Genomic DNA, 20,248 nt, shown 5'->3' with positions numbered 1-20,248 from the left:
TCTCTTGGTTTATTTCATCTTAAAAATCAATCACAAAAACAACATTTGATTTATTTCATCAATTTTTGTCCGACTGCAGTGGGTACAGAATGCAAGACGATTTGTACCAATAATGTTTGTTCTGTAAGGGCTAAAATTACTTAACCAAAAGTCCTGCTGATAGTGTTTGACCAAAAATATTTAAAATTGCTTCCAAGTCACACAAGTGCTAGGTGCTTCTCCATATAGCACTTCTAGTTGCTTTTTTAAAAAGCACTTAAATTTATAACAAAAAATTCAACATATTTTCAAAGAAAAAATAAATAAAACTGAGCATAAGTACTTTTTAAAAAAGCATTTCTAAATAAGTACTTCTTAAAGAAGCATTCCCAAATGAGTGACTGAAGCACGTAATAACAAAACAAAATATATAACATTGGAATGACCAATCGGTAAACTTACAACAAGCTTTTTCACTTGCTCTCTCTTGACATCATTACTAATCTCCATGCCAATTTGATGAGCACATTTTGTATCTTAATTTATATTCCTAAAATATATTTATTAGTCCTTTTCATTTGATAAATTCAGTTTGTTTTGATGAAATTTAAGAGCTAGAATTGGTGCTCATGTGGGGAATAGACAATTGTAAGTCTATAAGAGCACTTCTATCAATTTGTTATGACAAAGGGCAAAGGGAGGCTAGGGCTATTACTATTCATGTGAATAGTGGCGGCCCTTTCAAAAGCTTGTGGTGTTTCCACCCATTGCCATGGCAACCACTATTCACATGAGATATGAAGAGAGGAATTTGTATAGAGTTTTGGTGTGGAAGTGAAAAATATGACTAATTTATTTAAAAAAAATTCTGAAATTTTTAGTATTTTTTGAAATTTTTTTTATTGCTGACATCAACAAACCCAAGCTAAAACAAGGGCTGATTTTGCCTAAGCGCCAGCCTAGGCTTGTGGAGCCCACCAACATCCCTGACAGCATTTGTCCGCTGGAAGCCCATTTTAGGCCTAAACCCCACCTTGCCCGGGCCGCTGGAACTGCTCTAAGAGCAAGTCCAGCAGCAGGAGCTGGACTAGGGCTGGGGGGGGGGGGTTTGGGAAAAAAATGGGTTTCCAGCAGTAAGAAGCAGCCCGGGCAAGCGGTGGGGTCCACGAGATTGGGCAGGCCCGAAGGCGATTTCGGCCCGAGCTTGGGCCCGAGGGCGGTGACGTCATGGCTGACGCCAGGCTGGCGTCAGCCCTCTAGATTTCAAATTTTTTTTACTGTTGGCGCGTGCATTGCACGCGCCAACGTTAAAAAAAAATTCAAACGGACCGCTATAGTAGCCGCCAACGGCTACTTTCCACGTGGCAGCCTCTGGTCTCTCCGATTCTTTTTTTTTCTTCAATCCAACGGCAGCCAATTTTTCTGCAATAAAAAATTGAAAAAAAATCGAATTTTTTTTAAAAAAATACACAAAAATTACTGAATTTTTTTTTTTGTATAAATACCAACCAATACTCTTCACTTTTAACACCAAATCCTCTTATATTTTCTTCTCCTTCTACTATTGTTCACTTTCTCCTCAATATTTTTTCACTTTCTATTCAATATTTTTTCACTTTCAAGTTGTATTTTTGTTTATCATATTATGGGTTCTTCTAATGAAAATGGAGGGGCATGGAGCATGATGGAAGATGTTAGCTTGTGTGAGGCTTGGGTCCAAGTTAGTCATTGTCCCGTAACGGGCAATGAGATTAAATTTTCTCATATGTGGAAAAAAATTCATCAAGCATTTTGTGAAAAGGCAATTGGTTCTATACGTACAGAAATGGCATTATCCAGAGGTGGAAAGTTCTTAATAAAGAGTTGGCGAAATGAAGAAATGCCTTAGCAAAAGCGATGGACAACCATCCAAGCGGAGAAAACCTTAGCAGTGAGGTAAATTATTTGTCATTTTCCTTCTATTAATTTCTATGTCATATTAATTTTTATTTAAATGTTTCTTGCAATTTATATATTTTATTAATGTGTCTCTAGTTTTTTATTTTTTTTTTATTTTTATACAAGTTGCATTTTTTTAAAATTTATTGAATTTGCATTAGTTTTTTTTCACATGTTGCATTGCCAATATTTTATAAAGTTTCTTGCATTTCCATTTAATTTTTTTTTTTATAGATTATGCAAGCACAAATGTGGTTTGGTGCTACTGGGCAAGGGAAAAAAAAGTTTCAACCATACCCATTGTTGGGAGGTGGTGAAGACTTGTAAGAGATTCCAAATTATTCCAACCGGTCCGACGGTAGTCTTGAACGAGACTCCACTTCATGAGACGCCGGCATCGGATTCACCTATGGATTCCCCGATGAGTCAAGACTCACCAAAGGAGCCAAGGCCTATTGGGAGGAAGGCGGCGAAGGCGAAGAGAGGGAGTAATTCTAGCAAGAATGCATCTAAATTTTTGGAGGAACTTTCAAAGCACCAAGCCATGAGAATTGAAATGGACTTGAAACAACAAGAGGACGATATGGCTATTCAACTAGAATATGCAAAAAAAAGGGAGTATGTACGCAAAGAAAGGGAGTATGTACGCGAACAAAACATTGAAAAAAAAGATCGGGAAACCATGGCCATGGATACAAGCCATATGTCCCCTGAAACAAAACAATTTTGGAAGCTAGAACGAAGGGATGTTATGAGACGAAGACTTTTTCGTGACAATGGACCTAGCAACACAGATTGGTTAAATGATGAAAACCATTACAATAGTTTGCTTGCCTTTCATGTCTTAGTTTACTTGCCTTTGATTTCATTGTATTTTTTGTTTTGTTTAATTCATGTATTTTATTTTATTAGTTGTATTGCTTTTCTTTTAGTGAATAAAGAAAATATTCAACAAAAATCCTTTTTATTCAAAACATTCCATACATAAAAAACAAACCACAACCAAAGCATTAAAAAAAAAAAAAAAACCACAACCAAAGCATAAAAAATAAACAACCCACAACCAAAGCATAAAAAATAAACAACCCACAACTAAAAATAATAAAGTATAAAAAAAACAAAGCATAACTAAAAATACAACATAAACATAATAAATTAAAAACAACTTCTTCACTTCACTTCATTCACCTTCATTTCCTTCATTGCCTTTCACCGCCCATAAATGCTCCATCAAGTCAACTTGACGGTTTTCATGAATATACGACGATTGCATCTCCGTGTAGTGATCAATCATACGGGGCATGAAACTACCGTCTCTAACTAAAGGTTCATGCTGCACTGGTTCTCCATTTGGCCTCACTGGTTTTTCATAAATTCGTGTTAAGGCCGTGTCCATGGGATTTGGTTCATACACTTCATCAACATCGTAATCATATTCATCTTCCACAATCATGTTATGGAGGATGATACAAGTCATCATTATACTCCTAAGCACCTCCTCGTCAAATAGACGTGCCGCACCCTTTATAATAGCCCACCGGGCTTGAAGGATACCAAAGCACCTCTCAACATCTTTTCTGTACCCCTCTTGATAGCGAGCAAAAAATTTTTGCTTATGGGATCGGGGATGTGGAATTGTTTTCACAAATGTTGTCCACCTCGGGTATATGCCATCAGCTAGATAATACCCGTTTTGGTAGATGGTATTGTTAATTTCATATGTGATATTTGGGGCTTCACCTCTCAAAACATCATTGAACACCGGGGATTGACCTAAGACATTCAAATCGTTTTGAGATCCGACAACTCCGAAGAAGGCGTGCCAAACCCATGTATCAAAACCAGCAACTGCTTCCAGGATGATACTTTTCTGCCATTTTCTATTTCCGTAGTCCCCTTGCCAAGCAGTTGGACAATTTTTCCACTGCCAGTGCATGCAGTCAATGCTACCAATCATGCCAGGAAATCCTCGAGCCTCAGCTTTTTGGAGAAGCCGTTGCAGGTCCCTGGGCGTAGGTCTGCGTAGGTAGTCTCTGGTGTACAGAGTTTCCACTGCATCACAAAATCGCACCAAGCTCTCCAAAACAGTGGACTTCCCCATCCGAGCAATCTCATCCACCTGATCAGCAGATGACCCATATGCCAACATTCGTATCACAGCTGTGAACTTCTGCTCTGGAAGAAGTCCCAAATTTACATCACAATTTCTCTTTTGAACAAAATATTCATCATAATTGCAAATATCATACATGACTTTATTGAACAAATGGGGTTGCATTCTATATCTCCCTCGAAAATGAACATCAGAGTACAGAGATTGTGGGATAAAATAATCTTCCATAAGATTCTTACCCCGAGAATGTCTATGTCTGTCCACATTTGGGCGACGGCCTTCTCGTGAACCACGGCTACCCTGATTTCTTCCTCCAGCAAAGCAACTGCTATGCCAAGTTGCTCATCTAGTTCCCTCTGTGCCCTTTTGCTTGCAGCTCGTCTACGCATTCTTTCTCTAGTTTCTCGCTCTTGCCTCTCCAAAACCTCTTGCATGTTTGCCATTGAGAATGGAGAATGAAATCTAAAATATGAGAAATGGAAATGTAGAGAAGAACTGGTGTGGGAGGTATGAGCTGAACCTCTGGTTTTATAGAAAAATGTACACAGATAGATATGACACGTGACGCAATCTTAGATGGTGAAAATCTTATCTGAAATTTGAAATTCAAATGAAATTTGAAATTTATCTAAAATTTGAATTTCGAAATGTATCTGAAATTTGACATTTTGAATTGATCTGAAATTTGAATTTTGAAATGTATCTGAAATTTGAAATTTATCTGAAATTTATCTGAAATTTGAAACCGAAAATCTTATCCGATATGAATAGTATTGACACGTAGGAACCAAAAAATCTTATCCGAAAATATTATCCAAATTAATTGTTTAAGTAAACAAAGTTGTGAAAAAAACAAAAAAAATGAATAGTATTTGCCATGGCTAGCATAAACTGCTGGAAACACACTTTGCTGGAGGGGGTTAGGGCAGCCACTATTCACGTAAATAGTAGCTGCCCTAGGGCTCGGCAAGGGGCTAACTGGTGGAAATGCTCTAAAAGAGAATAAAGCAGGGACAAGATTGGCATAACAAAAGGGAAGTGCGATTTACTTGGTGATGGGCAAGCAGGGCATAAAAATTGAATAAACAAGAGAAGTGAAACGGCTGCCCATCCTACTAGCTTTGATCTCCAGCCTATAAATAGAGTGTTGCGGCATTGTTCAAAACCACCTCGGGACCGGGAGCTCCCAACTTCTCAAGAGCTCTCTCTCCCTTCTCACTTGTACTTCCAAGTCTGTTATTTTTTTTACAACGCACTCGACACTTAGACTTCCGAGTTTACAATGGTCAACCTATTGCAATTAATTTCATAAGTTTTTTTTTTCTTTGAAAGAAAAGTAAAACGTAGGCTATACTCATTAAGGCAAATTCTGTAAGGATTTTCATTTTCCATGCCATGAAAATAAGTAACAATTGAATCATTCCATGTTTAAACTCGTATGTTGGCATGTTAGATGGGAACATGAGACATGAAGGATTGGGTGCACGACTAGGATGGAAATAAGTCTCTAATAAAGTTCTAGGTGGAGCTACTTCATTATCAACAACCTCAAGCTCATTAACATTTTCTGCCATGAAGAACAACAAGATATATCATCGACAAGACAATAAAGACATTCTCATACACATTTAGCACCTAGCGTTTCTTTAATATAGTACTTGATTTACAAAGTTTTCCAAGTTTGAGGATGAAGAACCATGTGGACTAGCGGCTTCTTCTGCCAGTTTCTTCCATTCCATGACCTTGTTTTTCATTTGCTTACCTCTCTCTCCTTTCATTAACTCTCTAACAAGCTTTTCCACCTGGTCTCTTTTGACATCATTACTAATCTCCATGCCAATTCCCCACACATTACAAACACAATAACAATTTGTTTGCTGGTCCGTAAAGACGGGCAAGGAGAGCATAGGCACTCCTGCACATAGGCTCTCAATGGTTGAATTCCAACCGCTATGTGTTAAAAATCCTCCAACTGATGGGTGATCAAGCACTTGCTCTTGTGGACACCAACTTGATATTAGGCCTCTTTCCTTAGTTTCAGCCACAAACTCAGATGGGAAAATGGTTGATTTATCTGCAACCAGATCAGGTCTAATTACCCAAAAGAAGGGAAGCTTGGCATTTGCCAGTCCCCAACCAAACTCCACAAGCTGTTTGGGTGTTACAACTGCTAAACTTCCAAACTTCACGTAAACAACCGAATTTGGTTCTTTAGAATTTAGCCATTTGATGCACTCGTTTTCTTCCTTCCATAGACTATATCCCATGTCCTTCAAAGGGTACTCGGTATCTGGTTAAGAAGTAGTTGGAGAGGGCCAATTGCATAAACAAGTGGAAACATGGATGAGAGAGCATCCAAAACTTATTTCTCCAATGCATTAAAAGTATGAAGAACAATTGCTGAACCTTTTATCGAATTTTTTGATTGCTTCAATGGAGAAGATCCAAGATATGGCATTGGGATCTGTTGTCATAAAGTTGTTTGGGAGATCCCTTAACCTGATATCTTTCATTGCTGGAATCCAATCTATGATATTGTACAGAAAACCATTTGTTAAGAAGCTTTCATCTGCAAATACCCAAGTGAAGAAAAGAAAGCTTTTATTCACTATTGGTTCAATGACTTTCTCTGTCACATGTCCTCAACAATAATGAGAAGAAGAAAAAAAAAACACAAAATTTCCAATCAAATTTGGAAGTTGTACTTGTAATACAGTTTGATTTGGTACTTGTAGTTTTGATAAGTTTGGTTTGGTATCTATTATTATAGTTCATGTACTGAGTTAGGACACATTAAAATTCAAGTGCCAAAAAACAAAAGTAAAAAAGCCAAGAAAATCTTCATTTGTTTACCTTTGAGAGGGGCAAGTCCTTTTTCCACCAAAGTGGGAAACTGTGTAAATCCCATGAAGCTGCTTGCAGAAATAGTGAAGAAGAGCACCAAAGGAATTCCGATTTCTTCAGCCGCTGTGATGGTGAAGGCCATCCAACCATCCGAAACGATGTGAGACACTGGAGGAATGTTGGCCGTGTGATTGAGTTTCTTGAGGAGGCCATGAAATGGAGCTAGAAATTTTTTTTCTGACTGAGTCAGCAAGCAAAAGAAGGTCTTGAGTGGTATCTTCATCTGAGCTGTGAAGGCTATCTGGTATGGTTTCGAATCGAAAACCAGGCAAGCCGTCGAGGGAATTGGACCCTAGAGACTTATGGAACCTCTTGTGATTGAACTCTGTGTTGACAAAGGTTATATGAGCACCTCTATGGTGGAGGAGTTTTGCAAACTTAAGCATTCCCTTTATATGGCTTCGAACTGGAAAAGGAATGCAAACAACATGAGGCCTGTTAGCTACTTCCTTGGAACCCATCTCTCAATATTTGTTGTGTATTTTTCTCTGTGTTTTGCACTCTCAGAAATGCACTGTTTTTATAGGGTTGGCAACAATTTTTTGTTTTGTTTTCGTGTGGCTGTGTCATGACAATGTGTCCTACAAAGGAGTCGGCATATGCAATTGAAAATGAAAATTATTAAAATGATTGGTGCAGTTTTATATTACATTGTTATATATGATATATTTTTGTATGGCTGTATAAATTAGAAGACAAATAGGAGAGGGTTTATGCAACAAGCAGTCTGAGACAGAGGTGTCTTTGCTATGCAGACGGAGCTTTTCTTGCTGTAACTTTGGAGGGCATGGATCCAAGGTGACACCAAATTTGTGTATCAAACTAGTGTCCAAACGAAAACAGTCAAACTTTGTAGATGTCCAAATGATTGGAACTATGTCTAGTCCAATCCCATAGGCTAGTATCACCCTTGGGATTTATTTCCACTAATATGTGGAATTGTTGTCCAATTTAATGAATCCAGCCTCATTTTATAACGCGGGACATGAATAACATTACTTGAGGGATCCCTCAATCAAAACGGGACTCAATACATATAATTATTTATCATGATGTTAATGTCCTGTCTTTGGTTCGAATGTGTCTGCCAGTTGCCTAACCCACTTCTTCAGTCCTTCAGTCCTCATCCAGCATGATACACAACTGATATCCTCCCACAATCGAAGTTATATAAACACTTCTTGTGGTCTCAATTTAAACAAGCACCTGTGACCAAACTTCATTTCCTATTCAAGATTAATTGGACATCAAATCCGAGGAATTTCTTTATACATGATACACATATAGATTGTACCCCACAAATCATAAATACAAAATTACCTTGGGCACGTTTTCTCGCAATTTAATTTCAAGAAAATTTTATTAAAAGTTTTGAAGAACAAGAAGATATATCATCGACAAGATAATTAAAGACATTCCATACACACGTAACATCTAGCTTTTCCTTAATAGCACTTGATTCACAAAGTTGTCTAAATTTGCAGATGAAGAACCATGTGGACTAGCGGCTTCTTCTGCCAGTTTCTTCCAATCCATGACCTTGTCTTTCATTTGCTTACCTTTCTCTCCCCCCATTAACTCTTTAACAAGATTCTCCACATGTTCTCTCTTAACATCATTACAAATCTCCATGCCAATACCCCATTCATTACAAATATAGTAACAGTTTGTTGGCTGGTCACTAGAGCATGGCCAACACAACATAGGCACACCTGCACATAGACTCTCAATGGTTGAATTCCAACCACAATGTGTTAAAAATCCTCCAACTGATGAGTGCTCAAGGACTTGCTCCTGTGGGCACCAACTTGCTATAAGGCCTCTTTCCTTAGTTTCAGCCTCAAACTCGGGTGGAAAAATCGCAGATTTACCAACAACCAGATCAGGCCTAATTACCCAAAAGAAGGGAAGCTTGCTGTTTGCCAGTCCCCAACCAAACTCCACAAGTTGTTCTGGTGTTAAGACCGCTAAACTACCAAAATTGACATATACAACAGAGTTTGGTTCTTTAGAATTTAGCCATTTGAGCCACTCAGTTTCTTCTTTCCACAGACTATATCCCATTGCCTTCAAAGGGTGCTCCGGTATCTGGTTAAGAAGTAATTGGAGAGGGCCAATTGCATAAACAAGTGGAAACATGGACGAGAGAGCATCCAAAACTTCTCTCTCCAATGCATCAAAACTATGAAGAACAATTGCTGAACCTTTACCAAATCTTTGGATTGCTTCCAAGCAGAAGATCCAAGATGCTTCGGCGGGGTCTGTGGTAATAAAGTTGTTTGGGAGATCCCTTAACCTGATACCTTTCATAGCTGGAACCCAATCTATGACATTGTCAAGAAAGCCATTTGTTAACCACGTTTCATCTGCAAATACCCAAGTCAAGAAAAGTAAGCTTTTATATGTTCCTCACATGTCCTCAACAATAAGGAGAAAAAACACAAAGATTCCAATACAATTTGTAAGTTGTTGAAAAAAAGTTTGATTTGGTACTTATACTCGTAGTTTTAATAAAGTTTGGTTTGATACCCTACATATTATTATAGTTCATGTACTGAATTAGGACACAAGTGAAAATTTCAAGTACCAAATAGTATAAATTAAAAGAGATATTTAATCATATACCCATTCTTAGCACTAAAATTATAAATAAACCCTACATCATTTAATTTCTGTAAACAAATCCAAAAAAAATTCAAAAAATGATAGCTGACCTTATTGAATTTAATTTTGATTATTAAATTCTTTGATGCCCTATTGAATGTTTTGGGCTTTTTTTAAATGAGATTTTGGGGTTGGGTTTGTTTTAAGAAAATCAATGAAAATTTTGTAATTTAAAAGAAGTTATAAGCCTTTTTGTTATGTTGTAAATGGATTTTGAGTGCGTATCTAAAGTCCATTTCATATAGAATGATGCTAAATGAACCCTAAAATTAACTGAGTACACCATATAATCTAAGTTAACCCTAATATTTTAATCAAAATGTAAATTTAACTAAGTACACCCTATTTAACTACCAAAAATAGCCATAGTACAACACTCTAATACCAATCCTAAACCAAGTTTCTCTTTTTACATGAATTTGTGCCCTCTTTTCAGATTTTGAGTTTCATCAAAATCTTTAATTTCGTAATACCAATCCTATAATAGTACTCGCTACGTTATTCGTGAGCACCAAGCAATACGAAGATTTTTCTATGTCTGATAAGGGTTGAATATAGTGAGTAAGGTGTACTTATTAAAATTTTAGTTGTTTCACAATTCAATATATCTTTTTTGGTTATTTTATATTATGGTAAATTAGTAATTCAATAAGTAGTTTGGTAGTAGGGTGTACTCAGTTAATTTTAGAGTTCGTTTAGCAGCACTCTTTCATAAAAAAGTTTTTTTTTATAATTTGGACTCCTATATTGGGTATAATAGTGGATCTTTCAAATTAAAAACCCAAGAAAACTTTCATTTGTTTAGAAACAGGGGATTAAACTAAGAAAATGAAACAGTTAATTGCTTCAATAATATCTCTATTGTTTTACCTTTGAGTGGAGCTAGTCCCTTTTCCAGCAAAGTTGGATACTGTTTAAATCCCATGACGCCGCTTGCAGACAAAGTGAAGAACCACAGGGATTCCAATTTCTTCCGCTGCTGTGATGGTGAAGCTCATCCAACCATCCGAAACGATGTGAGACACCGGAGGAATATTGGCCGTGCCATTGAGTTTCATGAGGAGGTCACGAAATGGAGCCGGTAAATTATTCCTGACTGACTCACCAAGCAAACGAATGTATTGAGTGGTGTCTTCTGAGCTTGGAATGCCGTCTGGTATGGTTTCAAATCGAAAACTAGGCAAGCCCTCGAGGGAGTTGGGTCCAAGAGACTTGAGGAAGCGCTTGTGAATGTACTCTGTGTTGACAAAGGTGATATGGAAACCTCTGTGGTGGAGGAGTTTTGCAAACTTAAGCATCCCCTTTACATGGCTTTGAACTGGAACAGGAATGCAAACAACATGAGGCTTGCTGTTGGCTACTGCTTCCTTGGAACCCATCTCTACTCTAAATATTTGTTTTGTGTATTTTGTGTATGTGTTTGCACTCTCATAAATGCAGAGTTTTATAGGGTTGGCAACATCTTTTGTGTGGGTTTTACCCAAAACGAAAAGATTATTTTTGTGTGGCTATCATGCCAATGACTGTGTTAACCAAATAATGCACACTTGTATTAGAATAATATAGAAAGGTCTTCAATAATATAGAAAAATTTAGAAAATTTGAGAGAAAGTGGATAAGTTTTTTTTTTTTTTTTTGGTCAACAGAAAGTAAACAAATTAAAATCACTAGAAATATCCATATACTATGACTGTAGAAATCTAAAATAAGGAGAACAATTGTGGCTGAAAATGACTTTGGAAAAGTCATTTGCATGAGCAACCGACTTTTCCAAAGCAAGCTGCCGACTTAGCTACTCTATATATATAGCTAGCAGTCCAATTATGTATTCAAATAAGAAAAGCCGAAAACCACGGTTGTCAAACTCTCCCATCAGCCAACTCTTGTATCCAACAAACTCTCAAGCCTTGTACCCTTCTTATTTCAATCAATAAAATAAAAATATTTTGTTACTCTTTTAAAAAAATTCCTTTCTGAGTTAAGGTATTGTCCTAAACACTATCAACCATTTTCCAAACCTCTTTTCTCTTAAACCAAAAGTGGTATCAAAGCTTGTTCTGATCAACCTTGGGCGTTGGTTCACTAGTCATCCACCATGTCAACAACTAGCTAAAACTCCGATTTCACGGGAGAAAATTATAACTTCTGGAGTATTAAAATGAAGACGTATTTTATGTCTCAAGATTTATGGGACATAGTTGATAATGGTTTCAATAATCTAGAAAATCCAACCGTGGAACAGTTGAGGCAACTGAAGAAAGATCAATAAAAAGATGCAAAGGCCTTATATCCCCTGCAACAAGCCTTGCATGATATGATTTTTCCAAGCATCATGGGAGCCACAACTGCAAGGGAAGCATGGAATACCTTGAAGGAGAAAGTTCAAGGCAATTCCAAGGTACGTGAAGTTAAACTACAAACTTTGAGAAAAGAGCAGTCCCGATCTCTTGGACCACAGGAGTCCAAGAGATTGTGATCACCCACCGTTGGATATTAATCCAATGGTTCAAAATGATATATATAAATGATTATTACCCGATTCAAGTCAACCGTTGAATTTACATCCAACGGTGAGTGACCATAAATCTCTTGGACTACAGGGGTCCAAGAGATCAGGACTGGAGAAAAGAGTTTGAAAACATTAAAATGAAGGATTCTGAGACCACACAAGACTATTATGCTAAAATAAAAATAATAATTAATCAATTGAGAGCCTATGGAGAAAATATTAATGATTCAAGAATTGTAGAAAAAATATTTATAAGTCTTCCTGATAAGTATGATCCTTTAGTTACTGCCATTGAACAGACTAGATCACTCCAAGATATATATGAAACTTGCAACTTCATAACTATAGAACCAGAAAGTGTTAAGTTGTAGTAAAAGAAGAAATCTGGAGAAAAGCTATGGAAGAAGAAATTAAAACAATTGAGAAAAACAAAACATAGGAACTTGTTGATCGCCCAAAAGACAAAGAGATCATTGGGGTTAAATGGGTCTATAAGATCAAATTTAATCATGATGGATCAATACAAAAGCATAAGGCAAGGCTGGTAGTTAAAGGCTACTCGCAGCAGCCGGTCGTAGATTATAACGAGACATTTGACCAGTTGCAAGACTTGATACTATAAGAGCACTGGTAGCATTAGCAGCTCAAAAGAAATAGAGAATTTATCCGTTAGACGTAACGCGGGACATGAATAACATTACTTGAGGGATCCCTTAATCAAAACGGGACTCAATACATATAATTATTTATCATGATGTTAATGTCCTGTCTTTGGTTCGAATGTGTCTGCCAGTTGCCTAACCCACTTCTTCAGTCCTTCAGTCCTCATCCAGCATGATACACAACTGATATCCTCCCACAATCGAAGTTATATAAACACTTCTTGTGGTCTCAATTTAAACAAGCACCTGTGACCAAACTTCATTTCCTATTCAAGATTAATTGGACATCAAATCAGAGGAATTTCTTTATACATGATACCCATATAGATTGTACCCCACAAATCATAAATACAAAATTACCTTGGGCACGTTTTCTCGCAATTTAATTTCAAGAAAATTTTATTAAAAGTTTTGAAGAACAAGAAGATGTATCATCGACAAGATAATTAAAGACATTCCATACACACGTAACATCTAGCTTTTCCTTAATAGCACTTGATTCACAAAGTTGTCTAAATTTGCAGATGAAGAACCATGTGGACTAGCGGCTTCTTCTGCCAGTTTCTTCCAATCCATGACCTTGTTTTTCAATTGCTTACCTTTCTCTCCCCCCATCAACTCTTTAACAAGCTTTTCCACTTGGTCTCTCTTGGCATCTTTACTAATCTCCATGCCAATTCCCCACAAATTACAAACACAATGACAATTTGTTTGCTGGTCAGTAAAGATTGGCAAGGAGAGCATAGGCACACCTGCACATAGGCTCTCAATGGTTGAATTCCAACCACTATGTGTTAAAAATCCTCCAACTGATGAGTGCTCAAGGACTTGCTCTTGTGGGCACCAACTTGCTATAAGGCCTCTTTCCTTAGTTTCAGCCTCAAACTCGGGTGGAAAAATCGCCGATTTACCAACAACCAGATCAGGCCTAATTACCCAAAAGAAGGGAAGCCTGCTGTTTGCCAGTCCCCAACCAAACTCCACAAGTTGTTCCGGTGTTAAGACCGCTAAACTTCCAAAATTGACATAAACAACAGAGTTTGGTTCTTTAGAATTTAGCCATTTGAGCCACTCAGTTTCTTCTTTCCACAGACTATATCCCATAGCCTTCAAAGGGTGCTCCGGTATCTGGTTAAGAAGTAACTGGAGAGGGCCAATTGCATAAACAAGTGGAAACATGGATGAGAGAGCATCCAAAACTTCTTTCTCCAATGCATCAAAACTATGAAGAACAATTGCTGTACCTTTACCAAATCTTTGGATTGCTTCCAAGCAGAAGATCCAAGATGCTTCGGCGGGGTCTGTGGTAATAAAGTTGTTTGGGAGATCCCTTAACCTGATACCTTTCATAGCGGGAACCCAATCTATGACATTGTCAAGAAAGCCATTTGTTAACCAGGTTTCATCTGCAAATACCCAAGTCAAGAAAAGTAAGCTTTTATATGTACCTCACATGTCCTCAACAATAATGAGAAAAAAGACAAGGTTTCCAATACAATTCGTAAGTAGTTGAAATAAAGTTTGATTTGGTACTTGTAGTTTTAATAAAGTTTGATTTGGTACTTGTCGTTTTAATAAAGTTTGTTGAAATAATCTCTCTTTTGTTTTACCTTTGAGTGGAGCAAGTCCCTTTTCCAGCAAAGTAGGAAACTGCTTATATCCCATGACGCCGCTTGCAGACATAGTGAAGAAGAGTACCACAGGGATTCCAATTTCTTCAGCTGCTGTGATGGTGAAGCTCATCCAACCATCCGAAACCATGTGAGACAACGGAGGAATATTGGCCTTGCCATTGAGTTTCATGAGGAGATCACGAAATGGAGCTGGTAAATTATTCCTGACTGACTCACCAAGCAAACGAATGTATTGAGTGGTGTCTTCTTCTGAGCTTGGAATGCCATCTGGTATGGATTCGAATCGAAAACTAGGCAAGCCGTCGAGGGAGTTGGGTCCAAGAGACTTGAGGAAGCGCTTGTGAATGTACTCTGTGTTGACAAAGGTGATATGGAAACCTCTGTGGTGGAGGAGTTTTGCAAACTTAAGCATCCCCTTTACATGGCTTTGAACCGGAAGAGGAATGCAAACAACATGAGGCTTGCTGCTGGCTACTGCTTCCTTGGAACCCATCTTTACTCTAAATATTTGTTTTATGTATTTCGTGTATGCGTTTGCACTCTCATAAATGCAGAGTTTTATAGGGTTGGCAACATCTTTTGTGAAGATTGTTTTTGTGTGGCTATCACGAGAATGACTGCTATATGCAATTGAAAATGAAAATTGTTATCATGAGGTTTTTTCTCCTCTGAGCCGCCGAAGACTAATTTAGATAATGATAAGCATGGCATCTTGAGGCATAGATTTGCCCCCTATATTATCAGAACAATTAAAATAAATAAATTCTTTTTTAAGGCTGTCTACATTAAAATGAGAGAGTCTGAGACGGAGCTGTCTTTGTTATTATGAGTCCAACAAATTATATATATATGTACTAAAACAGAACCCCGTGTTGCTGTTCCTAGACTGTTCATTAGGAAAAGTGAAATGACGTTTGTGCCCCTACCTAACTGGTTGCCCTTAAGAATAGTGAATTGTCGAAAATGCCCTCCGCTAAACCTTTTCTGCTGTTTCCTTTTTGCCCCTTCCCATTCGCATCAGGTTCCCTTATTTTGACCAAGAATTTATATTCCATTATTGTTGTGCCGAAGAAATTTTTCAGATTCTTCTATTTTGGATCCTGAAAATTATTGAAATGCTCAGCGCCACAAGTCCTCTGCCTCTCACTAAACCTCCTCAGGCGTCACAGAGCGCACAGCTTAACGTTGACGCAGTGCGGCCGAGTCATCCATGGCAACGTCATCAGTGCCCGAGTCGGAGTCCGATCTCACTCTCGTTCTCCTTGCACCTAAATCCTCCGTTTCGTTCAACTTTTTAAATTTTTTTCTTGTGAATTCAATGCAGCTGTGTTGGCTCGGATTATGCAGCTTTCCAGTCCTTGTGGTTTATCTTTAATTTGAACCAGAACAATGTCGACTGGTTTGACAAAGAGAAGCAGGGTGACAGTGCTAAGCATTGATGGAGGTGGCATTGGAGGCATAATTCCCAGCATCCTCTTAGCCTTTCTTGAATCCAAGCTTCAAGTACGTACTGCATTAATATACAGTAATTCCATATATACTAAATGCACCAAATATATCATATATATACTCAGCTTTCATTTTTACTTATAATTTTGGTGTTATGATCTGCGCATGGAATAGGAAATGGATGGGCCTAATGCAAGAATTGCAGATTATTTCGACATAATTGCCGGAACAAGCACATAATCAAAGTCAAATTAACACTTATCGTGCATATAATACATATAGATAGATTGAATCCGACAAATCATTACAAATTTACTTTGTACATGTTTTTCTTGTTATTTATATTCAAGAAAATCGTGTCAACATTTATGAATAACAAGAAGATATATCATCGACAGGACAATTGAAGACATTCCCATAGATAAATTAACATCTAGTTTTTTCTTAAGGGAGATTCACTATTATACCCAATATGGGGGCCCAAATTATAAAAATACCCTATATAAAATGGACTTTAGAAACACACCCAAAGCTCATTTACAACATAACAAAAAAGCTTTTAACTTTTTATAAATTACAAAACTGCCATCAATTTCTTAAAACAAGCCCAACTCCAAAATCTCATAAAAATACCCAAAGCACTCAATAGGGCATCAAAGTAATTTAATAATCAATATTAAATTCAATAAGGCTAGCTATCATTTTTTGGGTTTTTTTGGGTTTGTTTATAGGAATTCAATTGTGTAGGGTTTATTTATAATATTAGTGCTAGAAATGGGTATATCACTAAATATCTCTTTTCTTAATAGCACTTGATTCACAAAATTGTCCAAGTCTAAGGATGAAGAACCATGTGGACTAGTGGCTTCTTCTGCTAGTTTCATCCACTGCATGACCTTGTTTTTCATTTGCTTACCTTTCTCTCCCTCCATTAGCTCTATAACAAGCTTCTCCACTTGCTCTCTCTTGACATCTTTACCAATCTCCATTCCAATATCCCATTCATTACAAGCATAGTAACAGTTTGTTGGCTGGTCAGTAGAGCATGGCCAGCACAGCATAGGTACACCTGCACATAGACTCTCAATGGTTGAACTCCAACCGCAATGTGTCAAAAACCCTCCAACTGATGAATGCTTAAGGACTTGCTCTTGTGGACACCAACTTGCTATTAGACCTCTTTCCTTAGTTTCATCCACAAACTCAGGCGGCAAAATTGCCGACTCGCCAACAACGAGATCAGGTCTAATTACCCAAAAGAATGGAAGCTTGCTATTAGCTAGTCCCCAACCAAACTCAACGAGCTGTTCGGGTGTTATGACAGCTGAGCTGCCAAAACTCACATAAACAACTGAATTTGGGGCCTTAGAATCTAGCCATTTGAGGCTCTGAGTTTCTTCTTTCCATAGGCTATATCCCATGGCATTCAAAGGGTTCTCGGGTATCTGATTGAGAAGTAATTGGAGTGGGCCAATTGCATAAACAAGTGGAAGTATGGATGAGAGAGCATCCAAAACATCTTGCTCCAATGCATCAAAAGTATGAAGAACAACTGCTGAAGCTTTATCAACCCTTCTCATTACTTCCAAGCAGTAATTCCAGAAGATGTCATTTGGATTTGTGGTCATAAAGTTGTGTGGGAGATCCCGTAACCGGATGCCGTTCATTCCTGGAATCCAATCTATGACCCTGTCCAGTGTAGGAACCTAATTAAATCAAAACCCTAGGTCAAATAATTCCTTCCATTTTGGGGATTATTTGACCTAATTGGGAATTATTCAATTTAATTGGGGATTACCCAATTAAATAGAATATTACCTAATTGGGTCGAGAATTGATTTGATTCCGACCCTAATTCTGAATTAAATGAGGAGTTGCCTAAATTGAATCAGGATTGATTTGATACCTACCACAATTAGGGATTTGATTTACCCTAATTAATCAAATCCCTAATTAATCAAATCAATTCCAAAAAGTGGAGGAATAATTCCCTTCCATCTACGGAATTATTCCTCTGAAACCCTAGCCTCCGAGACCTCTATAAAAGCATAGCCACACACAATGGTTTAGGTACGCCTAAATTCCTACTAAAACTCTACAGAAGTTATTTCTCAAAAACCCTAGCCACCCCCTCTCTTTCTCTCTCTCACACAAGGCTCCGGCCACCACACACGGCTCCGGCCAACCGGTTTTCCTTGAATTACCCTACCTAACTTAGGCATCGGAGGGCCTTTGGCCAACACCCCCCGGGTGTGGTCCTTTTACTCCGATCTGTTTTGCAGGGAGAAAGAGAGGCGGAGAAGACGAAGGAATCTTGGGCGAATATTCTCGTGGGGAAATTTGCTCCCACAAATTGGTGCTTTCATTGAGAGTGCGAGATATATTCAAAGCGTGCTCCAAATCCATCTTTCACACATTTTTTCAAACAACCATGGTTGATACAAGACGTACGAAGAGAAACGCCACCACGATGGGCCCATCTCATGGTTTCGTGGTGGAAACCTCAATGCAACCGCACGGAATCGTGGCTGCCAGCGCCTTGCAGTCATCCTCTAGTGCTTTGCAGCCGCCTTCAGCTGCCGGAATTGCAGAACAGCCGCCACATGACCCTGGGACCTCCACAGCCTTGCAGTTGCCAGCGCCGATCACCGGAGCTGCTCTGCCTCGCTGTCCTACCATCGGAGCACAGCAGCAGCCATCCCACTCAACTACTGGATTTGTTGCGCAGCCCCATGGCTACTCCGACGGCGTCCCAGTCTTGGAGCAGATCCATTCTCTCCCTCCTCTGCGGTCACACTTGGCATATGCACCTGTGTATGCCTCTAATGGAGCCCTAGCCCATATGCCGTTGGGCCCGATGCACAACACTCTACTTGACCCGCGCAGTCAGGTGGACCTTAACTCACGGGTCGATCAACTCACACAGAGGGTCGATGATCAGAACAACCTGATCGGCCAGCTACTCAGGCAGATCAACTTGAATCAAGGCCCAAACCTTGGACCCAGTGACGAGGAGAGAAGGGTACACCAGCACGCCGGCGAGCAGTTCGAGAGGTCCCAGGCTGGTCAGACAGGAGCAAACCGGCAGAGGAGAGATCGAGATCGAGCAGATGAGATGCAGACAGCCGCGAGCCGTACTCTGAGCCGTTCGGGGCTCAGACCAAGGACCAATGTGCTCGAGAGGCTAGGCCCACAGTCTAATGTCCACGCCCGCTTGGGCCCACAAGGAGCTCGAGTTCGTGAGCAGTCGCGCGACGAGCGCAACGACCGACGCCCACCGACCCGCTCGAGGGCCAACGCACGGTGGCAAGCTGTAGAAGGATTCTCACAAGCTCAATCTCCTAATCTGCCCCACGGGCAGGGTACCCAAGGGGATCGACCCTTGGGAACCGAGGAAGGAGTTAGCCAGTCACGCTCGAGACACCAAAGACGTCGACCTGAGCGACCCTCCTTGCGGGTAGAAGATGATGATCGATGCCCACCAACCTGCTCGAGGACCAACACGAGGCGACAAGATGTAGAGGAATCCTCACAAGCTCAATCTCCTAATCTGCCCCACTGGCAGAACACCCAAGGGGATCGACCCTTGGGAACCGAAGAAGAAGTTAGCCAGTCACGCTCGAGACGCCAAAGACGTCGGCCCGAGACTCCAGTCCTGCGAGCAGAGGACGTCGAGAAGCTAGTGAATGACCGACTCCAAGCTCTCCAACTTAAAGGAAGCATGGAAGAAGCCCTGCACAAGGAAATTGATCGAGTTGACTACTCGCCCTTTACTGACAAAGTGGAGCGAGCTCCTCCACCGAAGCGGTTCACAACGCCATCCATCACTCCATTCAAGGGAGACTCTGACCCTGAGAGCCATTTGAGGCACTTCAAGAGCGCCATGATCCTATACAAGGCAGACGATGCCCTGATGTGCAAAGTGTTCGCGATGACCCTGCAAGGAGCAGCTCAAGATTGGTTCCACACTCTACCGTCCGCGTCGATAGGAAACTTCAAGGAGTTGGCCCTCATCTTCACAAAGGAGTACACCTCCTACAAGACGGTCAGAAAGCATGCGGACCATCTATTCAACCTGCGCAAGAAGCCAGATGAGTCTCTACGAGACTACCTAAGACGGTTCAAGGCTGAAAAGGCTAACATCATAGGATGCAATGACCAAGTTGCATCCTCAGCTTTCAAGAAGGGCTTGCCAACCGAGCACGAGCTATACCGGGAGCTGGCCATAACACCAAGTCAAACCTTGGCAGAAGTGTTCGCGACGGCAGAGCGCTACGCACTTTGGGACGATGATCGAATCGCCACAAAGAAAGCTAGCAAGCACGTTGACCACCCGACGAAGCAGGCAAGCCAAAAGAGCAACCAGTTCGAGCAAAGAGCCCGAGATAAGCGCAGA

The 20,248-nt window shown here is 39.6% G+C and overlaps 2 protein-coding genes and 2 pseudogenes across 2 annotated transcripts; all 4 read right to left on the bottom strand.

Annotated features, from left to right (window-relative positions):
- Positions 1-5,676: 5,676 nt before the first annotated feature.
- On the bottom strand, positions 5,677-7,395 carry LOC117615979 (annotated as a pseudogene).
- A 973-nt stretch (positions 7,396-8,368) lies between these two features.
- On the bottom strand, positions 8,369-10,989 carry LOC117615303 (annotated as a pseudogene).
- Positions 10,990-13,223: 2,234 nt separating this feature from the next.
- LOC117614892 (7-deoxyloganetin glucosyltransferase-like) lies at positions 13,224-14,908 on the bottom strand. Its single transcript, XM_034343821.1, has 2 exons — positions 14,380-14,908; positions 13,224-14,175 (listed from the first exon to the last, which is right to left on the bottom strand). Exons 1-2 carry the CDS (start codon positions 14,894-14,896, stop codon positions 13,244-13,246), a joined length of 1,449 nt encoding a protein of 482 aa, XP_034199712.1. The 5' UTR covers positions 14,897-14,908; the 3' UTR covers positions 13,224-13,243.
- A 183-nt stretch (positions 14,909-15,091) lies between these two features.
- LOC117615974 (7-deoxyloganetin glucosyltransferase-like) lies at positions 15,092-17,531 on the bottom strand. Its single transcript, XM_034345169.1, has 2 exons — positions 16,640-17,531; positions 15,092-15,135 (listed from the first exon to the last, which is right to left on the bottom strand). Exons 1-2 carry the CDS (start codon positions 17,517-17,519, stop codon positions 15,092-15,094), a joined length of 924 nt encoding a protein of 307 aa, XP_034201060.1. The 5' UTR covers positions 17,520-17,531.
- Between the last annotated feature and the right edge of the window lie 2,717 nt (positions 17,532-20,248).

Source organism: Prunus dulcis, chromosome 1 (genome assembly GCF_902201215.1).
Source record: "Prunus dulcis chromosome 1, ALMONDv2, whole genome shotgun sequence".
In the NCBI taxonomy this organism is placed as follows: Eukaryota; Viridiplantae; Streptophyta; class Magnoliopsida; order Rosales; family Rosaceae; genus Prunus; species Prunus dulcis.
The sequence above is the reverse complement of the archived record's forward strand: the minus strand, read 5'-3'. Positions and strand labels throughout refer to the sequence as shown.